This window comes from Oncorhynchus gorbuscha, linkage group LG04, assembly GCF_021184085.1.
Source record: "Oncorhynchus gorbuscha isolate QuinsamMale2020 ecotype Even-year linkage group LG04, OgorEven_v1.0, whole genome shotgun sequence".
Taxonomy (NCBI): Eukaryota; Metazoa; Chordata; class Actinopteri; order Salmoniformes; family Salmonidae; genus Oncorhynchus; species Oncorhynchus gorbuscha.
This window is the reverse complement of record NC_060176.1, coordinates 13,394,038-13,416,711: the sequence shown is the minus strand read 5'-3', so window position 1 is coordinate 13,416,711 and position 22,674 is coordinate 13,394,038. Positions and strand designations below refer to the sequence as shown.

Here is a 22,674-nt window from a genome sequence, read left to right as displayed (position 1 = left end):
AGGTGTGAGTGTCTATTTTGGCTGAGCTCTCTCCCTTGCTGCTGGTATGACCAGTTGTCCTGGTATGACATCCTAAACTGAGAGGTGCTACAGAACCCTGCTCTCCTCACCTCATTAGGACTATCAGCAGAATGGGGGGAGAGGGGTGAGAAAGGGAGAGGAGGGGAGGGGGAAAGGTGGGGAGGAAAGCAGGACTAGAGCAAAGCAGAGCAAAGCAGAGCAGACCCCTTTCACAAGCAAACACATGTTGCTAATGTATTTGCCATACACCAAAACACACCATACCTCACCCCTTCAAATGACACATCACCACAACACCACACCTCACCCCTTCAAATGACACATCACCAAAACACCACACCTCACCCCTTCAAATGACACAACACCAAAACACGATACCTCACCCCTTCAAATGACACAACACCAAAACACGATACCTCACCCCTTCAAATGACACATCACCAAAACACGATACCTCACCCCTTCAAATGACACATCACCACAACACCACACCTCACCTCTTCAAATGACACATCACCACAACACCACACCTCACCTCTTCAAATGACACATCACCACAACACCACACCTCACCCCTTCAAATGACACATCACCAAAACACCATACCTCACCCTTCAAATGACTCTGAAATTACACATCACCACAACACCACACCTCACCCCTTCAAATGACACATCACCAAAAACACCATACCTCACCCTTCAAATGACACAACACCAAACACCATACCTCACCCCTTCAAATGACACATCACCAGAACACCATACCTCACCCCTTCAAATGACACATCACCAAAACACCATACCTCACCCCTTCAAATGTCACATCACCAAAACACCATACCTCACCCCTTCAAATGACACATCACCAAAACACCATACCTCCCCCCTTCAAATGACTCAAATGACACATCACCAAACAACCATACCTCTCCCCTTCAAATGACTCAAATGACACATCACCAGAACACCATACCTCCCCCCTTCAAATGACTCAAATGACACATCACCAAAACACCATACCTCACCCCTTCAAATGACACATCACCAGAACACCATACCTCCACCCTTCAAATGACTCTGAAATAACACACCCAGAACTAAAAGAAGAGATCCCAAAAATCAATATAGAGAATAAAAAGAAAGCACTTTGGCAATGGAACTGTGTGTGTGTGGGAGAGAGGGAGAGCTAGTGAAATGAATACTATAACTTGTTGAACAGGCTGAGTGTAGGAGCTCACGTCTGGCCAGAAACACAGTTCCTCTATTAGCTACTGCCTGCCATACAGTCCAGCTGTGTCCAGGTGCTACACACACATATATACTTGCATTTCTATCACACACACACACACACACACACACACACACACACACACACACACACACACACACACACACACACACACACACACACACACACACACACACACACACACACACACACACACACACACACACACACACACACACACACACACACACAGCTGTGGCACAGTCCAGCTGCTTTGCCCGTGTGTTTCGGAGAGAAAACACCTGCTACTGCTCCCAACCCCTGGCAGACACACACACACACACGCACACACACACGCACACACACATGTACACGCACAGTGTTTGAGGTTTGTTTCCTCTGGCTCGTGGGGTGATCTAAGTTTGGGAGTGAGGGAGTGTTTGAGAGAGAGAAAGAGCTGGGCTGTAGTTACATCGTTACAGTACTGTCTCTACTCTGTAATTACATTGGTATAAAACCCTAGTAAAACCAGGGCCATGGGAAAAGAGGGGGGCACTGGGGAACTTCGCCAGCGTCCAGCCTGCTCCTCTACCCCTGGCCATGCCACTCTATGCCAGGCACTGAGACAGATGCCAGCCGCCTGACCTCTAATGGCTGGCACATGTCAAGTATGTAGGTCTGGGGCACAATGTGGTAGTAATCTATGGTCTACAGACCACGTCAACTACAGGCCAGCTGTGAAGTAAGTGACTAACCAACATGTGGTCTCGTTGTGGTCCTTTGTATAACGGAACAGGTTTACTGAATGAATGACTGAATGAATGAATGAATGAATGAAGCACAAATGAACGGAGGTCATGTTGTGATATAGTTGTTGTTTTCTATGACAGAGGAGAACACAGTTGCCTGTCCTCCCTCTCTGTCCTGGCCCAGGTGCCCTGTCCTGGCCCAGATCCTCTGGCCTTGCCCATATCCCCTGGCCTGGTCCAGATTCCCTGTCCTGTACAGATCCCCTGTCCTATACAGATCCCCTGTCCTGGCCCAGATCCCGTCCTGGCCCAGATCCCCTGGCCTGACCCAGATCCCCAGGCCTGGCCCAGATCCCCTGGCCTGACCCAGATCCCCTGGCCTGACCCAGATCCCCTGGTCTTGCCCAGATCCCCTGGTCTGGCCCAGACCCCCTGGCCTGTACGGACCCAGACTCAAGCAGCTCCAGGCCTAGCATGGGGAACCCCAGCCAGTGGGCTGGCCTCCACACAATACAGACAGACCTCATTCACATAGCACAGCAGCTATTCTCACCCAGCCATTCAGCCTGGCCCTGACTGTACTGGCCTCAATCAACACTGAACAGACCACAAAGGGGGAGAATGGGGGGACGGAAAGGAGGGGGAGAACAGGGGATGAGAGCAGGGAGAGAGGAGAGGCCATTCTTGCTGTCCCTTTCCTGAGTCAACACTGCACTCCCAAAACAATGAAAAGGAGTCAGGAGGGAGAGACGGGAGGATATGAGGGGAGGCATGGCCCAGGTCCAAACGCCACAAGTGGTGCATGTCCTGAAAAAATCCCACCATCCCAGGCACAGGGGACAATTATGAGAGGACTGGACACACACAGAACTTGAAAGCCGAACCAGGCCCTCCATCTCTCCCCCATAGGATTACCTGTTTTGGTTTCATGGAACCCAGAACCAAAAAGGGTTCTCCTATGGGGCTCTCTCATTTAGATATCTAGATATCATGCTGTCGGGATGTTTTTCAGCGGCAGGGACTGGGAGACTAGTCAGGATCGAGGCAAAGATGAACTGAGCAAAGTACAGAGGGATCCTTGATGAAAACCTGCTCCAGAGCACACAGAACATCCGACTGGAGCAAAGGTTCACCTTCCAACAGGACAACGACCCTAAGCACACAGCCAAGACAACGCAGGAGTGGCATAGGGACAAGTCTCTGAAAGTCCTTGAGTGTCCCAGCCAGAGCCCAGACTTGAACCCAATAGAACATCTCTAGAGAGACCTGAAAATAGCTGTGCAGCAACGTTCCCCATCTAACCCTACAGAACGTGATAGGATCTGCAGAGAAGAATGGGAGAAACTCCCCAAATACAGGTGTGCCAAGCTTGTAGCATCATATCCAAGAAGACTCGAGGCTGTAATCGCTGCCAAAGCTGCTTCAACAAAGTACTGAGTAAAGGGTCTGAATACTTCTGTATTTTAGTTTTTGATGAGGGAAAAAAACAATTTCATCAATTTTAGAATAAGGCTTTAACATAACAAAATGTGGAAAAAGTCAAGGGGTCTGAATACTTTCCGATAGCACGTACACACTCAAGGCTACACACACTGAGCTATTTCACATGAGACCTTAGAGTCTCAGCATTCATTCAGTTCACACTGAGTTCAACAGACTGTCTCCAACCCTGGCACACTAAAGACACACACACACACACTCATACACACGAGCCAACTGGACCCACACCCACTGCTGAAAACAGGACACACACACACACTATTTCTCACACACATCGACGCCAGACTCAAACACTGATGAAAACAGGACATCAGTGCCAAGTGGACACACACACACACCCCAGTGCCAACCAACAGGATTGACTGGAACAGTGGGCCAAGGAGACACTGCACTCTCTGTTCTGTCTCTCCGGACAGGGCAGTCAACTGGGTTCCTACCTGAATAGTGGAGTAGGGGCCAGATAATTTGACAAAACCACTCATATGTTCTATGCTAACACAATGGATTCCAACTTCTACAATCTGTACAGCATTAAATAGTGTCCTGTCAAGATCAAATTCCGGATCATTGACTTTTATTCATTTACATGTGTCTTGTGGTTCTACACTATAAGTAAGAAATAACTGAACACTGAAAACCATTCAATAATAACTCAACATTATAAACATGTATTATACTTTATCTCTGACTGGCTGATTCCTGAGACAGTTAGTAGTGTCGATACACTAACCATGTCCACTTCCACCTGTGTGACCTCTGACCTCTAATGAGCCCAGGTCCACTTCCTCTTTGAGCCCAGGGAGGAGGTCAGGGGTGATTAGGTGCTAACCCCTCAACTACAGACCATTAACACATCAGTCGCAACACCCCCCATGCCCCCAAACTCTGAAGCAGGACCCTCTTGCTGTCTCCAGTCCACGGTAAAAATAACTTTCCCCAGCCAAGTCCAGGCCAGTCCCGCCCTGGGGGGGTGTCAGATCACCTCAAAGTACTGCAGTAGAACTAGAGCACTACAGCAAATACAATTTAACTAGACTCATTCACTCTTTCCACTCAATGACATTCCATACTTTAAGACAAGGAGAGGGAAAAGGAGGTAATTCAGGGAAAGTGTCATTCTCCCTCCTCTATTTTAGTAACTCCTCCCACACTTTTTCTGCTAGGGGTATTTGTCAGTCAACTGTTTTTCTAAGTTTGCCTTGCGTATTTTGATCCCTCTGGGCTACTGTCTTGTGCAAACATGGTCTATAGTGTGTGTGTGTGTGTGTGTGTGTGTGTGTGTGTGTGTGTGTGTGTGTGTGTGTGTGTGTGTGTGTGTGTGTGTGTGTGTGTGTGTGTGTGTGTGTGTGTGTGTGTGTGTGTGTGTGTGTGTTTTACTATCCTTGAGGGGACCATTTTGCCGGACCCCACAAGGAAAAAGTAGATTTTAGGCTTAAGGGTTAGGGTAACAATTAGGGTTAGAATTAGGGTAAGTGATAAGGTTTAGCAATTATGGTTAAGTTTAAGGTTAGGGGTTAAAGTTAGGGTTAGGTTAAGGATCAGGATTTTGAATAGGAATCAATTGTTTGGTTCCCACAAGGATAGTAAAACAAACGTGTGTGTGTATGTGAGTGTATGCGTGTGGGTGTGTGTGCGCGTGTGTATGCGGGCATGTGTGAATGCGTGCATGACGTGTGTGTGTGTGTGTGTGAGCGTTCATGACTCTGTGTGTGTGTGCATGTGCAACGAGGGACGGGGGACGGAGGACGGCGGGGGGTCATTCCAGGTAGATCAAAGGCTTTAATTTTCCATGACGGTGGCTGTGGGCAGCACAATCTCCCCCTTTCACTGGGTGGGAGAGGTGTGAGGCGTGAGGTATGAGGCTCGCACTATGGTGTCAGGCTGCCTCTGCCTAGCTATAGCCCAGCTAACACAGGAGCAGCGGAACAGTGGAGCAGCTGTTAGTGAGGGTGGAGGGATTGAAGGGTGTTCTATTTGGCAGGGGGTATGAGACACCCTCTTTTTGAGTGATGAGGACTAAGACGGCGAAGACACGGGCAGCGGCGGAGAGAGACGGTTCTAAGGCCTCACAAGGCTGTTGAAATCTGGATGTTTCTAGTTGGATCAGTGCTGGGATCTGGGTCATTTGATATAATGTTATAGAGATATCAGCAGGAATGAAGCATGCACCGCAGGCTAATCTCTATCACACACACACACACACACACACACACACACACACACACACACACACACACACACACACACACACACACACACACACACACACACACACACACACACACACACACACACACACACACACCCTGAGCGGTCGACCCCCAGGAGTGTGGTGTCTTCCAGCCTCAGAAAGCTGAATGAAAATCCCCCTTCTGGAGCTGTGAAATATATCCCCAGAAATAGCTGTGGATTCCATCTGAAACGCCAACCAGTCCGTCACTCTGCCAGCTGTCTACTGGAGAATACAGCCTCTCATGGCTCAATCCTAACTTAAGATATGTACTTGGAACTATAATGTTGTCAATAACATCAATATGATTTATGAATAAGATATTCATGTGTATTTTAAGTTGACCCCTAGACTACTTAAAATGCATAACTAGCATCACTTATGTTGACTATAAAAAAATAAAATCATTCAATTGAATGTCATTTATCTGAACTGTAATTTCCTTTATCAATGCCAATGTTGGCTCCGATAATGCGGAGTCAGCCCAGTGTCTGTCAAGCCAAAAGCACAACCCCGTCTGCTGTTTGTGACTATAGAAGTCCTTCTGTCTATGAATTGGTCCAGTGAGTGGGACAGGGGTCTTGTTAGCTGCTCTCGAACAGGGGTTCAAACCTTTTTCACTTGGGGAACCCCTTCTAGCATTGGGGAACATCCAGCGAACCAGTGTGTTCAGACTCTAGCAGACTGACAATATGTCAAACAGCCCAGGGTGTTAGTCCTTGTAGGAACCACATCAAAATACCAGACCACAAACCCTAAACACAGGCACACACACACACACACACACACACACACACACACACACACACACACACACACACACACACACACACACACACACACACACACACACACACACACACACACACACACACACACACACACACACACACACACACACACACACACACACACACACACACACACACACACACACACAAAAACACAGGCAAACAAATACAGGCTCACAAACATGCATACACACTCAGGTACACAAAACACACATACCAACACACTTACACAAACATAACCTTAGAGTTCCATTCTCTCCACAGAGACAGCCCTCCCCTGTGGCCCCCTGGATAATGTAGTATTTCCTGCAGTGACCCTTTATGATGTATTAATGAGAAATGGGATTCCATTCTGCTCTGTTCTCTTTGGCTGGACTACAGATCCCACTAACTCCCCTCCTCTCATCTCCCATCTCTGAGACATAAAGTCCTGTCTCACTGCTTCTCTTTGCTGTTTGTCTTTGACTGCCTATTATCTAGTATTTTCCATCCCTCCCTTTGTCCTTCCCCTCTGCTCCACTGCTCCCAATGCTCTTACAGTGTACGGGTATCATAAGTCAATACTCAACATCCATCCATGTCTGAGGATGTCAGGAGATGATGTGGAAACTGACCAGTAGGGGCAACGGTGAGCGCTGTTACCTTCAGGTCGGTAAACATCTGCCTCTGGTGCAAAAGGTTGAATGTTCGAATCCAGCGAAAGTTGTTTTTGAGATTTTTGTTTTAGGCCTATCCCAAACCTTAACCCTTACCTTAACCACATGGAGTTAATGCCTAAACTTAACCTTAAACACTTAGAAGCTTGACATTTCTAACACCTTCCAAATTTGACATTTGAGAAACATGGACAAACGTCTAATTCTGACATGAGACTGTGAGAGCTTATTGGTATAGGTACCACCTCTACCTTTCTATTTCTGATTACCCCCCCCCCACACACACACACACACCCAACCTTCCTGTCAACTCCCCCACCCCAGACTCCCCCTCTCCCTCCCTCTCCCTCTCCTCTCAGTAATAAATCTTTGCAGGCGACAGTGTCACGATGCCCGAATGTTTTTCCTGTGACAGCAAATACCTCCTTACATTTACATTTAAGTCATTTAGCAGACGCTCTTATCCAGAGCGACTTACAAATTGGTGCATTCACCTTATGACATCCAGTGGAACAGTCACTTTACAATAGTGCATCTAAATCTTAAAGGGGGGGGGGTGAGAGGGAATACTTATCCTATCCTAGGTATTCCTTAAAGAGGTGGGGTTTCAGGTGTCTCCGGAAGGTGGTGATTGACTCCGCTGTCCTGGCGTCGTGAGGGAGTTTGTTCCACCATTGGGGGGCCAGAGCAGCGAACAGTTTTGACTGGGCTGAGCGGGAGCTGTACTTCCTCAGTGGTAGGGAGGCGAGCAGGCCAGAGGTGGATGAACGCAGTGCCCTTGTTTGGGTGTAGGGCCTGATCAGAGCCTGGAGGTACTGAGGTGCCGTTCCCCTCACAGCTCTGTAGGCAAGCACCATGGTCTTGTAGCGGATGCGAGCTTCAACTGGAAGCCAGTGGAGAGAACGGAGGAGCGGGGTGACGTGAGAGAACTTGGGAAGGTTGAACACCAGACGGGCTGCGGCGTTCTGGATATGGGATATGGGCCGTGCAGTGAGAACATACTCTTTCCAAACACACACACAGAACACACACACACATTCAAATGTTTATATCACGGCCACATTTACACACATATGATAACTGACCCCTACACTCATTTCTGAACAGAAACACAGACAGACAGTGGCACACTGATTGAGCTCAGACGCAGAAACCTGTCTCCACTTTTCCTACGGGTCAACGATAATCAGCCACCCAGAACAGAGCCTCAGCAGACCACCATACACACACACACACACACACACACACACACACACACACACACACACACACACACACACACACACACACACACACACACACACACACACACACACACACACACACACACACACGTCTGTGGGTGATCCCTTGTCATCTCTAGGTTGGCTCCACTGAATGTAGTAGGACATTGATCATCGTGTCATCTCCTTGACTTTAGAAGCAAAAACAACACAACCATACCAGTGACATACTGAGAGTGTTTTCATTTCCTTAGTCGTCTCTATCACACTAATACTAACAAAGTATTATTTTATCCCCACAAGACAAATAGGCTATTTTAATTTCATTCAAATTTGTTCATCAAAATGGCGTGAAATTAGGATGGGATTGGCCCCTTGACCTGAAGCCTGGTTGGTTGGTTGGATGTGTATGACTCCAAATAGACATTCTGGTGGTCTAGTGGTGGTTTAGTGGTGGTCTAGTGGTGGTTTATTGGTGGTATAGTGGTGGTCTAGTGGTGGTCTAGTGGTGGTCTAGTGGTGGTTTAGTGGTGGTCTAGTGGTGGTCTAGTGGTGGTCTAGTGGTGGTCTAGTGGTGGTTTAGTGGTGGTCTAGTGGTGGTTTAGTGGTGGTCTAGTGGTGGTTTAGTGGTGGTCTAGTGGTGGTCTAGTGGTGGTCTAGTGGTGGTTTAGTGGTGGTTTAGTGGTGGTTTAGTGGTGGTTTAGTGGTGGTCTAGTGGTGGTCTAGTGGTGGTCTAGTGGTGGTTTAGTGGTGGTCTAGTGGTGGTCTAGTGGTGGTCTAGTGGTGGTCTAGTGGTGGTGTAGTGGTGGTCTAGTGGTTGTCTAGTGGTGGTCTAGTGGTGGTCTAGTGGTGGTCTAGTGGTGGTCTAGTGGTGGTCTAGTGCTGGTCTAGTGCTGGTCTAGTGGTGGTGTAGTGGTGGTCTAGTGGTGGTCTAGTGGTGGTCTAGTGGTGGTTTAGTGGTGGTTTAGTGGTGGTCTAGTGGTGGTCTAGTGGTGGTCTAGTGGTGGTCTAGTGGTGGTTTAGTGGTGGTTTAGTGGTGGTCTAGTGGTGGTCTAGTGGTGGTCTAGTGGTGGTCTAGTGGTGGTCTAGTGGTGGTTTAGTGGTGGTTTAGTGGTGGTCTAGTGGTGGTCTAGTGGTGGTCTAGTGGTGGTCTAGTGGTGGTCTAGTGGTGGTTTAGTGGTGGTCTAGTGGTGGTCTAGTGGTGGTCTAGTGGTGGTCTAGTGGTGGTCTAGTGGTGGTCTAGTGGTGGTCTAGTGGTGGTCTAGTGGTGGTCTAGTGGTGGTTTAGTGGTGGTCTAGTGATGGTCTAGTGGTCTGGTTTAGTGGTGGTCTAGTGGTGGTCTAGTGGTGGTCTAGTGGTGGTCTAGTGGTGGTTTGTCTGGTCTGTGGTGGTCTAGTGGTGGTCTAGTGGTGGTCTAGTGGTGGTCTAGTGGTGGTCTAGTGGTGGTCTAGTGGTGGTCTAGTGGTGGTCTAGTGGTGGTCTAGTGGTGGTCTAGTGGTGGTCTAGTGGTGGTCTAGTGGTGGTCTAGTGGTGGTCTAGTGGTGGTCTAGTGGTGGTCTAGTGGTGGTCTAGTGAGTGGTGGTCTAGTGATGGTCTAGTGCTGGTTTAGTGGTGGTCTAGTGGTGGTCTAGTGGTGGTCTAGTGGTGGTCTAGTGGTGGTCTAGTGGTGGTCTAGTGGTGGTCTGTGATGGTTTAGTGGTGGTCTAGTGGTGGTCTAGTGGTGGTCTAGTGGTGGTTTAGTGGTGGTCTAGTGGTGGTCTAGTGGTGGTCTAGTGGTGGTCTAGTGGTGGTTTAGTGGTGGTCTAGTGGTTTAGTGGTGGTCTAGTGGTGGTCTAGTGGTGGTCTGGTTTAGTGGTGGTCTAGTGGTGGTCTAGTGGTGGTCTAGTGGTGGTTTAGTGGTGGTCTAGTGGTGGTCTAGTGGTGGTCTAGTGGTGGTCTAGTGGTGGTTTAGTGGTGGTCTAGTGGTGGTCTAGTGGTGGTCTACAGAGTCTGACAGGGAAGTCAGAGGTCATGTTCAACATGCATTTTACACTCAAGGAGCATGTTAACCATCCATCCAGCTTGCGTGTGTGTGTCAAATGAAATTGTATTTGTCACATGAGCCGAATACAACAGGTGTAGACTTTACAGTGAAATGCTTACGAGACATTTTCCAACACTGCAGAGTTCAAAAGTAAGACAAATGAAGGTAACGTACATGTAGGTCGGGGTAAAAGTGACTAGGCAATTAGGATAGATCATTAACAGAGTAGCAGCAGCGTGTGTGTGTGTGTGTGTGTGTGTGTGTGTGTGTGTGTGTGTGTGTGTGTGTGTGTGTGTGTGTGTGTGTGTGTGTGTGTGTGTGTGTGTGTGTGTGTGTGTGTGTGTGTGTGTGTGTGTCTATATTAAACGCAGACAGTAGCAGTGGCAGCTCTCATTTCTTGGGCTAATTTAAATCTAAATCAAATCAAATGTATTTATATAGCCCTTCGTACATCAGCTGATATCTCAAAGTGCTGTACAGAAACCTAGCCTAAAACCCCAAACAGCAAGCAATGCAGGTTTAGACCTTATTGAGATCTTAACGAGGAATCGGACAGGAAAACCTAGTTTTAACAAGGTACATTAAATGACACACATGCACATATGCACGCAACACACACACCACAGTGCAGGTACTCATCAGTAGGTGAAGGCAGGTGCATATGCAGAACCCAGCCCCTCTCTCTACTGTTTTACAACGTAACTTGATAATGCCATTCTTAGTGCAAATATCTAAAAATGAAAAAGACCTAGCTAAAAGACAAAATCAACCCGTTCCTTTGTGGTTCATTTTCTCATCCCTTCCCTACATATTCACCCCGTTTTTTTCCCACAAGGAGGAGAGAGGGAAGGAGAGGGCAAGAGAGAGCACAGGGGAGAGGGAAGGGGTGAGAAGAAGAGGGGGTGGGGTCAGGGGAAGCAGATGGGTTCTCCTCTGGTGACATGAGAGCGATGACAGTTCTTCTCTGGGCCAGATAGCGTGTCACTGGAGGACACGGCACCTGTTTCTCCCAGGCCCCCACCGCCCCCCTTTCAGCCCCTCTCACACCCCGGCTCTCTCACACACACTCAGCCCCTCTAAGCACTTCCTCAGCCATGAGGTCATTGCCTGGCCCAGGCCAAAAACAGCTCTGTCACCTGCACCCCCTCAGACTCCCCAAATCTTTCACATATCATGACACCATTACCCCCACACCAAGTAAGCCTCATTACCCCCCCACACACACACCAAGTAAGCCTTATTACCCCCCCACACACACACACACCAAGTAAGCCTCATTACCCCCCCCACACACACACACCAAGTAAGCCTCATTACCCCCCACACCAAGTAAGCCTCATTACCCCCCACACCAAGTAAGCCTCATTACGCCCCCCACACACACACACACCAAGTAAGCCTCATTACCCCCCACACCAAGTAAGCCTCATTACCCCCCACACCAAGTAAGCCTCATTACCCCCACACCAAGTAAGCCTCATTACCCCCACACCAAGTAAGCCTCATCACCCCCCACACACACACACCAAGTAAGCCTCATTACCCCCACACCAAGTAAGCCTCATTACCCCCACACCAAGTAAGCCTCATTACCCCCACACCAAGTAAGCCTCATTACCCCCCACACCAAGTAAGCCTCATTACCCCCACACCAAGTAAGCCTCATTACCCCCCACACCAAGTAAGCCTCATTACCCCCACACCAAGTAAGCCTCATTACCCCCCACACCAAGTAAGCCTGCTCCGGGATTCTGATCTAGCTTTGTCTCTGAGGGTGTGATCTGATATATAGTTACATACCTGATGATCGCAGAAAAACAGAGTGGACTAGACAGAGAAAGAGAGAGGTGGAAACTGAGCTGCACTTCCTAATCTCATGACAAATGTATGACCATATTGAAGACACATTTTTCCCTCAGACTACACAGCGCCAAAGAATTTGAAAACAAACCCAATTTTGATAAACTTCCATATCTACTGGGTGAAATACCACAGTGTGCCATCACAGCAGTAAGATTTGTGACCTGTTGCCACAAGAAAAGGGCAACCAGTGAAGAACAAACACCATTGTAAATACATTAAATACATATTTCTGTTTATTTTCTTCCCCTTTTGGACTTTAACTATATGCACATCACTACAACACTGTATATTGTCATAATATGACATTTGAAATGTCTTTATTCTTTTGGAACTTTTGTGAGTGTAATGTTTACTGTTAATTGTTATTGTTTATTTCACTTTGGTTTGTTATCTACTTCACTTACTTTGCAATGTTAACATGTGTTTTCCCCATGCCAATAAAGCCCTTAAATTGATGCCAATAAAGCCCTTAAATTGATGCCAATAAAGCCCTTAAATTGATACCAATAAAGCCCTTAAATTGAGAGAGAGAGAGAGAGAGAGAGAGAGAGAGAGAGAGAGAGAGAGAGAGAGAGAGAGAAGGACAGCTGAACGACCTCCACGGGTGTTCTTACAACAATAAAATGATTCACACGCAGGTGAGGTTGAGCATCTCTCTGTTTCACACTGTAAATATTGCTCTGTTGAGTAGCATCTCTGTTTCACACTGTAAATATTGCTCTGTGGAGTAGCATCTCTCTGTTTCACACTGTAAATATTGCTCTGTGGAGTAGCATCTCTGTTTCACACTGTAAATATTGCTCTGTGGAGTAGCATCTCTGTTTCACACTGTAAATATTGATCTGTTGAGTAGCATCAATCTAAACATACATTCTTGCAGCATGAGAAAAAGTATTGTGTGATTCCTTCATCAACTCTAGTCCCAACAGTGTACCTTAATGAAGACCGTGTTCCTATCATGTTCCTATCATGTTCCATCTTCTCTCCCTCCTCTCTTCTTTTCCTCCTCTCTTCTCTCCCTCCTCTCTTCTTTTCCTCCTCTCCTCTCTCCCTCCTCTCTTCTCTCCCTCCTCTCTTCTCTCCCTCCTCTCTTCTCTCCCTCCTCTCCTCTCTCCCTCCTCTCTTCTCTCCCTCCTCTCCTCTCTCCCTCCTCTCTTCTCTCCCTCCTCTCCTCTCTCCCTCCTCTCTTCTCTCCCTCGTCTCTTCTCTCCCTCCTCTCCTCTCTTCCTCCTCTCTCCCTCCTCTCTACCTCCTCTCTCCCTCCTCTCCCCTCTCCTCTCTACCTCCTCTCTCCCTCCTCTCCTCTCTTCCTCCAATCTCCCTGCTCTCTACCTCCTCTCTCCCTCCTCTCCTCTCTCCTCTCTACCTCCTCTCTCCCTCCTCTCCTCTCCTCTCTACCTCCTCTCTCCCTCCTCTCCTCTCCTCTCTTCCTCCTCTCTTCCTTCTCCCACCATCTTTTCTTACTCCTCTCTCCCTCCTCTCAACCTCCTCTCCTCTCTCCTCTCCTCCTCCTCTCTTCCTTCTCCCACCATCCTTTCTTCCTCCTTTCTCCCTCCTCTCTTCCTCCTCTCTTCCTTCTCCCACCATCCTTTCTTCCTCCTCTCTCCCTTCTCTCTTTCTCCTCTCTCCCTCCTCTCAACCTCCTCTCCTCTCTCCCTCCTCTCTTCCTTCTCCCACCATCCTTTCTTCCTCCTCTCTCCCTTCTCTCTCCCTTCTCTCTTCCTTCTCTCTCCTCTCTTCCTTCTCTCTCCTCTCTCCTTCCTCTCTACCTCCTCTCTCTCTCCTCTCTCTCCTTCCTCTCTCTCTCCCTCTACTCTTCATCCACTCTCCATCTGCAGTCCCACTTTAATCACACACTTCAACTAACAGCTAACACATCTGACTCCAATAATCAACTAATCATGATCTTCATTTTAGAATGCAATTAGTTTCATCAGTTGTGTTTGCTAGGGATGGGGGTAAAGTGTGACACCCCAGAGGACTGGAGTTGCCCATCCCTGCTCTAGAGGTTACTTCAGTAGGTGGTTTTCACAGTGCTATATGACCCGACGAAGATCCAACTCAAAAACATTGTCTTTTTGTGCGTCTGATTAAATCACCATGGGAGCCTACCAGCGTTGCAGACATAGCTTTTTCTTTGATACATTCATCTCGGTAGCAGTTGTGTAATTAGTAGCAACAGCAACTGCTGCTGTGGCCTCCGTGGAACAAGCTCTATCGCTACAAGTTCATCTACAAGACCTATTCTCCCTTTTCCATTTATTCATGAGAGTGTAGAGGTCTGGTTCTGTGAAGACCTCCATCTGGACCACATAGACTGGACTTCCAGGAACAGCAACAGCAGCACTGAATCAGCCACTGCATGATTACACACACACACACACACACTACAGTAAGACTGACACATGACTGGATGAGTCTAGTCTCCGCTCTATATTTACACTGGATAGAGCAGGATGTATTCAACAGACATGATCATTACACCACAATGTCTAATAGAGAGTTCACAGCTGTTCCTGACACAGAGGAAACTGTTATTATCATTAGTGGATATCAGCCATCTCTGGTTGATCTGATAAAGGATACAATCTGTAGTAGCCTCGCGCACGCACACGCACACACACACACGCACACACACACACACACACACACACACACACACACACACACACACACACACACACACACACACACACACACACACACACACACACACACACACACACACACACACACACACACACACACACACACACACACACACACAGCACTAACGTATGGAATCCTGTATACAGCAAAACGATGCACAAAAACAAACAGACTTGGCCAGAAACACACACATGTAAACACACAAGAAGAAAACGAGGCCAGTGGTGGCCTTGAAATCCCCCCAGTCTTTCTGTGTTGTTTACTGTTAGAGTTCTGATCCAAATGTTTGTTTTTCTAACGACGGGCTCCGATGCTGTACGGATCCCCTGCTAACACTGCTCACTCCCCTGCTAACACTGCTCACTCCCCTGCTAACACTGCTCATTCCCCTGCTAACACTGCTCACTCCCCTGCTAACACTGCTCACTCCCCTGCTAACACTGCTCACTCCCCTGCTAACACTGCTCACTCCCCTGCTAACACTGCTCATTCCCCTGCTAACACTGCTCACTCCCCTGCTAACACTGCTCACTCCCCTGCTAACACTGCTCACTCCCCTGCTAACACTGCTCACTCCCCTGCTAACACTGCTCATTCCCCTGCTAACACTGCTCACTCCCCTGCTAACACTGCTCACTCCCCTGCTAACACTGCTCACTCCCCTGCTAACACTGCTCATTCCCCTGCTAACACTGCTCACTCCCCTGCTAACACTGCTCACTCCCCTGCTAACACTGCTCACTCCCCTGCTAACACTGCTCATTCCCCTGCTAACACTGCTCACTCCCCTGCTAACACTGCTCACTCCCCTGCTAACACTGCTCACTCCCCTGCTAACACTGCTCACTCCCCTGCTAACACTGCTCACTCCCCTGCTAACACTGCTCACTCCCCTGCTAACACTGCTCACTCCCCTGCTAACACTGCTCACTCCCCTGCTAACATTGCTCATTCCCCTGCTAACACTGCTCACTCCCCTGCTAACATTGCTCATTCCCCTGCTAACACTGCTCACTCCCCTGCTAACATTGCTCATTCCCCTGCTAACACTGCTCACTCCCCTGCTAACACTGCTCACTCCCCTGCTAACACTGCTCATTCCCCTGCTAACACTGCTCACTCCCCTGCTAACACTGCTCACTCCCCTGCTAACACTGCTCACTCCCCTGCTAACACTGCTCACTCCCCTGCTAACACTGCTCACTCCCCTGCTAACACTGCTCATTCCCCTGCTAACACTGCTCACTCCCCTGCTAACACTGCTCACTCCCCTGCTAACATTGCTCACTCCCCTGCTAACACTGCTCACTCCCCTGCTAACACTGCTCACTCCCCTGCTAACACTGCTCATTCCCCTGCTAACACTGCTCATTCCCCTGCTAACACTGCTCATTCCCCTGCTAACACTGCTCACTCCCCTGCTAACACTGCTCATTCCCCTGCTAACACTGCTCATTCCCCTGCTAACACTGCTCACTCCCCTGCTAACACTGCTCACTCCCCTGCTAACACTGCTCACTCCCCTGCTAACACTGCTCACTCCCCTGCTAACACTGCTCACTCCCCTGCTAACATTGCTCACTCCCCTGCTAACATTGCTCACTCCCCTGCTAACACTGCTCACTCCCCTGCTAACACTGCTCACTCCCCTGCTAACACTGCTCACTCCCCTGCTAACACTGCTCACTCCCCTGCTAACATTGCTCACTCCCCTGCTAACACTGCTCACTCCCCTGCTAACATTGCTCACTCCCCTGCTAACATTGCTCACTCCCCTGCTAACATTGCTCACTCCCCTGCTAACACTGCTCACTCCCCTGCCAGTCAGAGAGCAAAAGGAACACACACACAGGTGTGCGCATACACACACACACACACAACCATAACACTGGAGAACACGCCAACTCTCACTTCTTCCTGTTTCAGAGCAGCTTTCCCATAATGGGGGAGAATAGCAATAACAGCCGTGAACACTGGTCCATAATAAACCCCACCTACACACAGACAGGTACGGGAGCACTTAATTATTATACGACTGAAATCATCCACCTACACACACAGACAGGCACGGGAGCACTTAATTATTATACGACTGAAATCATCCACCTACACACAGACAGGCACGGGAGCACTTAATTATTATACGACTGAAATCATCCACCTACACACACAGACAGGCACGGGAGCACTTAATTATTATACGACTGAAATCATCCACAAACATCAAGTTAGGTTACACAAACCAATAGCTAACAGACATGAACAAGCACACAATCTACTGAAAAGGATGCATACTACACCACTAAAATATACAACACACCCACAATAGTCAACTTTGAGCATCAAACATCTGCACATTTCCTGGAAACCCCTGTGGCTCAGCCGAGAAGCATGGTGCTGCGGACCGCATACAAACTGAAGTGAAAAGACCGAAACGTGTGTCTTACCTTGTGTCTGGGGCGTGATGTAGGGGGAGGTGACTCTGTCCTCCCGTCTCCCTGTCCCTCCCCGTCCCGGTCTCTCTCCTGCTGCATGCTCTGTCCCGCCAGCACCATGGACTTACATTCAACACACGAGCCAATCACCAGCTTCCTCCCATCATCCACGAGAAGGGTGCGGCGCCCGCGTGGGGCGTACAGGAACACAGGCAGCCTGGCCACTGTGACCGCACACAGCCCCCCCTGACGCCTCTGCTCCTGTCTGCAGAAGAAGCACACAAAGGCCTCGCAGCTGTACTGTCTGGCCCAGGGAGAGCTGGCCGGCTGGGGAGTGGAGGAGGCTGGGCCTGGGGCTGTAGAGCTGGAGGTGGCAGAACCCTGGCTCTCATGTTGAGCCCACTGGGCATGCAGGTCGTGATAGCAGAGGGCACAGGCTGACACCAGGCCGGTGGCGTCGGCAGGTTTGGCGCGGGGAGCAGGGGGGTGGATGGTGAGGAAGGGAAAGAAGGGCTCCCTCTCTCCACAGCGCCCGGGAGGGTTGACATGGAGTTGGAACTCCCCCCCGACCCCTAGCTCTGTCCCACACAGGTAACACACTGATACAGACCCACCATGGCCAGAGGAAGAGGAGGACACCCCCTTTTGGGAATGGGCCAGTCCGGCTCCCCCTGTGGCCAGCGCTGTGTGGTACCTCCCCAGGAAGGAAGTGACAGAGGTGATGAGGTCCTCACTGAGGCTGAGGCGGTACGCCCCCCAGATCTCCTCCAGGATGGTGTAGCATGGAGGACAGCAGTGCACCCGGCCGTTCCTCACTCCCTGGGCACCAGGCGGGCACGGCAGCAGGTTGATGAAGGGGAAATACATGGCACCGCGGGCTTTGCCCACGCCGGCCCGTGCATATGCCACCCTCACATCCCGCCCGCACTCCTGGCCACAGAGGAAACAGGCCTCACAGGAAGCCTGAGACTTAGGTAGGCGTTCCGGGGGATCTGAGGGGTGCCTTTCCTGGGGAGTGAGGTAGGGAGGGTGGCCCGAGGCTGGTGCAGGGGTGGAGGAGCCCTGGTTGAGGGGGACCACGTAGAGGCGCTGGAGAACGGGCACGTCAGCCAGCTGGAAGCCCTGCCACTGCTGCATGAGGGAGGTGTGGCAGCTGGCACAGACCAGGGTGGTGCCCCCCGGGGTGAGGGGCATGGCGCCAGGGGGAGGGCTGTGTAACCACAGGAAGGGGAAGAAGGGCTCGCTGGCTGCCCTCTCCTGCTTCTGCACAGACACACGGAACCTCCCGCCCTGCCACATCCCGCTGCCACAGATGTAACACACACACTCCTCAGGACTGGTACTCCTGTTGGCACCACCACTGGCACCACTCTGGGGCATGGCAATGACCCTCCCGGCAGCGTCCCTGGGTGGTCTCAGCAGGGCCAATACCCTCTCTCTGCTGCTGCCAGCTGCTTCAAACACCTCGCGGTCGTCGTCACTGGTAATATTGACCTCGTGGTCGTTGTCAGAGTTGTCAGAGGCTGTAAACCTACCCGGAACACTTTCTCTAGGTGCTGCTGCGTCGCGCCTAGAGGTGACAGTGGTGCCAATGGTTGATAGCCCGTCGGCAGCGTCAGCGAGATCCTCTCCTTTCTGTTGGAATATGAGGGAGGGATGCCTGGTTAAGCTACAGCTGCTGTCAGCAGCGCGTTGGAGAGGGCGCAGGTCAGCGTGTCTGACATTCCCCTCCGCTAGCCACTGCCTGTTGCGCATAATGATCCCGTTGTCCTGCACAGGTGTGTCGACGTGAGAGCTATCATAGTATCTCTGGGACACAATCTCTTGGGACAGAGATACTGATGATTGAGAGACATGATTCATAATTTTAGCACCGCGCCTGGACGGCATGGCACTATCCGATTTCGGCGAGTCCTGTGCCTGGTAGACACCAACCGGATAGCGGATAGCCCGTTGAGAGTCAGGGCTGTTTTTAACACTGATAACACTGTTGTTGTTCTTCCTGCTACCGTCTCTGGGAGTTTTGCTGCTGTTGGCAGATGTTTTGTACTTCTCCTTGCTCACACCGGCGCGGTCTACTAAATCCAGTTCTTGGTCTGACATGTTCTCGTTTTCCGAGAAAGAGGAGAAATCTGACTCGTTCCCGTCGTAATTCTGGCTGCTGACACTGATTCTCCTCTCCAGGTCATAGGAGATGTTCCACTCCTGTGGTATCCGCCGAGAGTCGCACTGGTACGGCCTCTTCAGCCAGTACATTCGTTTCTCTATTGGTGTCCTAGTCCGCTCGAATGAGTTCCACTGCTCCCCCAGAAAACAGTGGCACACCGCGCACACTGTAGCGTGTCCATCCGGGCTGACTTCACATGCCCCTGGCGCTGGCTCTTGGTTTTGTAAAAACGGGAAAAACGGACCATTCTCTTTCGGATATTTCACTTGTAATCTCAATTCTTTTCCGGGCGAAACGCCGCTTCCACAAATAAAACAGTGAACCAATCCTATCCCATTCCGATCAGCCCTGGAAGTGTTGCCATGCGATGGGCTCTCGTCCCCGGGCATTATTGCAGCCATGAATCGGTGTTTCCGAGATATCGGTATTAAATCCTTGTCACGGGGGTCATTCATAGTTCTAAAAACACCCCAGACTACATGACATAATACCAAAAGCGCAATTCATTCTAAAAAACTCATACCTTCTTTACAAAAGTAGGCTATGCAACAAGACAGCGTATCGCGTTCAGCCTACTCACGGTGAATAGATAGCCCATTGAAACAGCCGATAGCCCATTGAAACAGCAGCACTACAGAACAGGCAGCGAACCGTAGGCTAAATTCCCGGCTCTCAAGTATTCCGTTAGAGATAATCTATTCAAACCGTCCATGAAACATTGAGCAGAAACGCAGTGTCTCCAGTCCGCAGTATAGGACAGCGAACCCGATGGTAATGTGAGAAGAAAACTCTTGTTAGAATCACGGGTCACCTCTCCTACGAACTTTCCTGCGCTCTGAAAACTTTGGCTGTTAACTCGCTCACACTGTACACAGCGCCATCTCCAATTCACAGGATCACTTTTCAGATACCCTCGCCGCTGCTCCCGCATATTCAAACCTTCTCAGCAGAACTAACTGACAAAAGAGGGTCTCATTATTTTTATCCAAATTACGTATCTGTTGAAGAAAAGGTTAAACGTAATCATACCTTATCAAGCAATACTGCGTAGGCCTATTGATGTTCAGATCCAGTGTGATTAGAATAGCCCTAGCTTATAATTAGAGTAGGTATTGGTTTTAAACTGATATACCCCTGATAACATTTTCACACGTAATGCATAGACGCCATTATTTATATATGGAAATATTTGACGCACATTGAAATTACACACGCCAGAAACCAGGCTACATATTGCATTGCACGACTTCTCATGTAATAGCTGCCATGTAAATATACATTTTATGCTAAATGTTACAAACTATTCATTTAATTACAATTAGGTTGTATCGCCATAATAAACAGCCAGATAAATTTACAAGAGGAAGAAAAAACTTGTAAGGCAGCAGGATCCTGAGGTGAACAATGTGTGCCATTGTTCAAGCATTTGTGGGAGCTGTGCAAGATGCATGACACATTGAAACAGAATATGTATCTGTTCTTAAAACATAATCATTATAATAACCACAGGCAGTCAAAATCTTGAAAACATTTATCTGAAATGTGTTTGCTTCTTCCAATTCGCCCGAATGTCTCTTTCATTGCGGGATTAAGTGGTGTAGCTCAAACAGAATGGCTCTTGTATTTTGTCTATGGCTGTTAGCTGTGTTGTACAGTTCCCACTTGTCCTGGATCCTCAGGGGACGGCTGTGGGGTGCACCCCCACTAGCCACACCTGTTTTGGGGATTAAGTTCAGCCTAGCCCCCCTCTATACTGCATGGGATGGAAGACCTTGACAGGGACCACACAGTCTGGTGTCAGACACGCCCCTTCAGATCTCAGCAATGTGCAGGACTAATTCACATTCACAGAGATAAAAACAATCATCATGAACACACACATGGATGAAGAGAACATGTTGTATGTGGAGCAGTCACACACACACACACACACACACACACACACACACACACACACACACACACACACACACACACACACACACACACACACACACACACACACACACACACACACACACACACACACACACACACACACACACACACACACACACACACACACACACACACACACCTTCGGACTCCCCAGTGCAAACCAGTTAACTCAAACTCACACCAGTGAGCATAATAACAATAACACACATAAACAGTAACGACAGTCAATCCAGCTGTGTGTCTGTAGCTAGCCTACATTGTGCTCCTGTAAGCAGTCACAGTCCTATCATCCCCTCATCTCTTTAAGAGCCACCCTGAGGCTGCTTCCCTTCTCCATTAATCTTAATGACACCACTGTGCTTCTCTCTTTGTCTGCCTCCCTGTTCTGCTCCAGCTTCTCCAACATGGCAACACATCCAGCTCTTACTCTGACACACCAGATATTCTCTCTTTCTAACTTCCTGTTCGGCTCCATCTTCTCCAACCTGGCAACACATCCAGCTCTTACTCTGACACACCAGATCTTCTCTCTTTCTGACTTCCTGTTCGGCTCCATCTTCTCCAACCTGGCAACACATCCAGCTCTTACTCTGACACACCAGATCTTCTCTCTTTCTGACTTCCTGTTCGGCTCCATCTTCTCCAACCTGGCAACACATCCAGCTCTTACTCTGACACACCAGATCTTCTCTCTTTCTGACTTCCTGTTCGGCTCCATCTTCTCCAACCTGGCAACACATCCAGCTCTTACTCTGACACACCAGATATTCTCTCTTTCTGACTTCCTGTTCTGCTCCATCTTCTCCAACCTGGCAACACATCCAGCTCTTACTCTGACACACCAGATATTCTCTCTTTCTGACTTCCTGTTCTGCTCCATCTTCTCCAACCTGGCAACACATCCAGCTCTTACTCTGACACACCAGATATTCTCTCTTTCTGACTTCCTGTTCTGCTCCATCTTCTCCAACCTGGCAACACATCCAGCTCTTACTCTGACACACCAGATCTTCTCTCTTTCTGACTTCCTGTTCGGCTCCATCTTCTCCAACCTGGCAACACATCCAGCTCTTACTCTGACACACCAGATCTTCTCTCTTTCTGACTTCCTGTTCGGCTCCATCTTCTCCAACCTGGCAACACATCCAGCTCTTACTCTGACACACCAGACATTCTCTCTTTCTGACTTCCTGTTCGGC

The 22,674-nt window shown here is 49.2% G+C and overlaps 1 protein-coding gene across 1 annotated transcript in view; it reads right to left on the bottom strand.

Annotated features, from left to right (window-relative positions):
- Window positions 1-20,445, bottom strand: part of LOC124033682 (genetic suppressor element 1-like) — a 482,977-nt gene extending 462,532 nt beyond the window's left edge. The window contains 1 exon segment of the mRNA XM_046345862.1: window positions 17,383-20,445. Coding sequence (XP_046201818.1) covers window positions 17,383-19,992 — 2,610 coding nt within the window. The 5' untranslated portion in view covers window positions 19,993-20,445.
- Window positions 20,446-22,674: the final 2,229 nt, after the last annotated feature.